Source organism: Anopheles darlingi, chromosome 2 (assembly GCF_943734745.1).
Source record: "Anopheles darlingi chromosome 2, idAnoDarlMG_H_01, whole genome shotgun sequence".
NCBI classification, from domain to species: domain Eukaryota; kingdom Metazoa; phylum Arthropoda; class Insecta; order Diptera; family Culicidae; genus Anopheles; species Anopheles darlingi.
Window position 1 is genome coordinate 2,445,001 of NC_064874.1, and position 2,500 is coordinate 2,447,500.

The 2,500-nt window shown below is 44.3% G+C and overlaps 2 protein-coding genes across 3 annotated transcripts in view; both read left to right on the plus strand.

The window, feature by feature from the left end:
• LOC125959782 (zwei Ig domain protein zig-8) overlaps nucleotides 1-1,082 on the plus strand; it is a 43,321-nt gene extending 42,239 nt beyond the window's left edge. For both annotated transcript variants that reach the window (XM_049692718.1, XM_049692719.1), the window contains exon 6: nucleotides 1-1,082. This exon is cut by the window's left edge. The gene's annotated coding sequence lies outside the window, so the exon portion shown is untranslated.
• Nucleotides 1,083-1,399: 317 nt separating this feature from the next.
• LOC125959770 (leucine-rich repeat-containing G-protein coupled receptor 5-like) overlaps nucleotides 1,400-2,500 on the plus strand; it is a 2,309-nt gene continuing 1,208 nt past the window's right edge. The window contains exon 1 of the mRNA XM_049692706.1: nucleotides 1,400-2,500. This exon is cut by the window's right edge and continues 1,208 nt beyond it. Within this exon, the coding sequence (XP_049548663.1) occupies nucleotides 1,400-2,500 (1,101 nt within the window).

Below are 2,500 nucleotides of genomic sequence, written 5' to 3' on the forward strand. Positions count from 1 at the left end.
TTTGTTAATGTTTGTTTTTGAGGTTTTGAGAAATAAATTTAGAGAATGGTCGGCAGAGCGCCGGAAAATCGAATACCACTCATTTAACTCTCCGGCTAGGCTCCTGGCCGTAGTGCTGGCAAACGCCGAACGCCAAACAGATGGTTATTTGTTTACAATCTGTGTAGGGCGTTCATCAAGCAGAAGTGTCCGAGAAAGTTTGTAATAAATTAAAATCCAAATCGACAACAAGGGTTCTCCGCTGTTTGTGTGGGGAAACGGAGGACGGAGCGGAACGGACCAGGCGAAGTAAAAGACTTGGTCCGACGGAAATGAATTCCGATATCGACGGTAAGGTAGACGGCATGAGCATTTTTCATGCCAACGAATAATGATACAGGAGCGAAGTTCGCAGCGTTGATGGCCAATTGGAAACTTTACCATTTCTCAGATTAACTCAAGCGTTGTCGACGAAATTGTCTAAAAAGGACACAAACAACCGAAGCGGACGCCGCCTCGAACAACGTTTATTCGAAGCTTCCAACCGTGTATTTGGTTTGTCGAGAAGTGAAACAACCGGAGATATTTACCAGCAGTATCAAACATTTATCGAGATCATTTGAAGGTGTTCATGTTTAAAACAAGCGGGATTCGCAACGCCAACCGGTTCTCGAGCATTGTTGAAACTTCTGCTCTACATCCTCAAAATACTAACAGGTGGGACAGCGAGCAGGATGAGGTGCATAGAGGATGGTTATAAAAGCAAGAATTTCTTAGATAAGTAGGAACACCCGGTAAGAAAACGGAACGGAACGCTCTCTTTAGAAGAACGGAAACAAACGCTTAGCAGCATGATAAGAGAACAAAAAAAAAAACTATGAATTTGAAACGTATGTTCAAAACGGTTAAGTGTGTTGAGGAGGGTGTGAAAAAACAAAAAGAAAAACCCGGCAAAACGACCTAATGAGAAGGCCCCCGAGGATCAATAACATGCCAAGGCAGCGAACAAGCAAGAAACATTCGTAGATCTTAAATCAGACGAAGAAGTGTGCAATAGTTATACAGAACTTTTTAATTCAGATGTGTAACAAACCATAGAATCAATCGAGACGGTTGATACCAGAATAAAAGAATAAAACTAAAATTGAAAATTAATAATAAAACATTGTTTCCTCTTTTGGAATTGGCGATTAGTGGTGTTGATTCTGCCCCTCATATCTGCATAAAGCATCTCTCACATACACTCACTAGCTGCGTAGAAATGGCTCCAGAAGATTCACCATTACTATACAGCTGACATGAAATCGTCACAGTCCAATGAGTCCAATGCGTGATTGCTGATAAGAAAATCGGTGCTGCTAGGCCATTTGTCGCTTCATGTTCTTAGCATCGAGCGACGGAACGACAGTAAGTAGTGGCAATGAGTCGAGTGTGGTTCATGTTTCTTCCAGCAGTGCTAGCCGCTTTATTGGTGACCTCCGAAGCTGCTATCATACGTTTGACATGTGAGATTTCCGATGGAAAGTGTTTGTTAAAAAACATCTTCGCCACCGAGGACGATCGTTTCAAAGAGATCCGAAATGAAGGTTATCGGGATATAATCGATTTTTTCGATTGCCACATTCACACGCTACCCCCCATTCCGTTCATCCGCAAAGTTAAGGCAGACGCCATCAATCTGGTGCGTATCGAAGAAAACACTTTCAGTACTATCACCGTGCTGGATGTTTCCTACAATCGGTTACGCGAGATCTCACCGAAAGCCTTCGAGTGGCCCAAAGAACTGCATGAACTCAACCTGAGCGGTAATCCAACGTTAAAAGATTTCACCTTTCTGCGTGCCCTCGTCGGTCTACGGAGGCTGGACATGTCGGAGATGAAGCTCGAGCTGGACCTGATCGATCTTTACACCTTCTCAGCGATGGAGGATTTGAGCAAATTAGACATGAGCAACAACCGCATCGCATCTATACCCGTCGGCATGTTTGCGCAGTTAGTTGGTCTGAATTCGTTGGATTTAAGTCATAACTCGATAGCGAAGATTGCAGCGGGTGCACTGGCGATTGATGGGCAAAGGATCGACTTTGATCTGTCCTACAACAATATCAGCATCATCGAAAACAATGCATTTATGCATGCGTCTAAAATCAATCTGCGCAACAACAAACTGCTCGGCGTTGGCCCCTATGCCTTCGATAACCAGACAAACCTTGGAACCCTGATCCTTTCCGGGAACGTTCAGCTGAAAAACTTTGATTTTCTGCACAATTTACCGAATCTCCACACGCTCGAGATGTCGGGTATGAATTTCTCGTTCGACGGCATCCCGCGCAACATGTTCGACGATCTGGTCGCACTCGCGACACTGGACTTATCACACAATCGGATCAGCAAGCTCCCGATTGGCATCTTTGCCGAACTACAGTCACTCAACTTTGTCAATCTACGCCATAATCTCATCAAACACATCGAGTTCGGGACGTTCTCCATGCGGAAATACGATCTCATTGACGAGATCGAT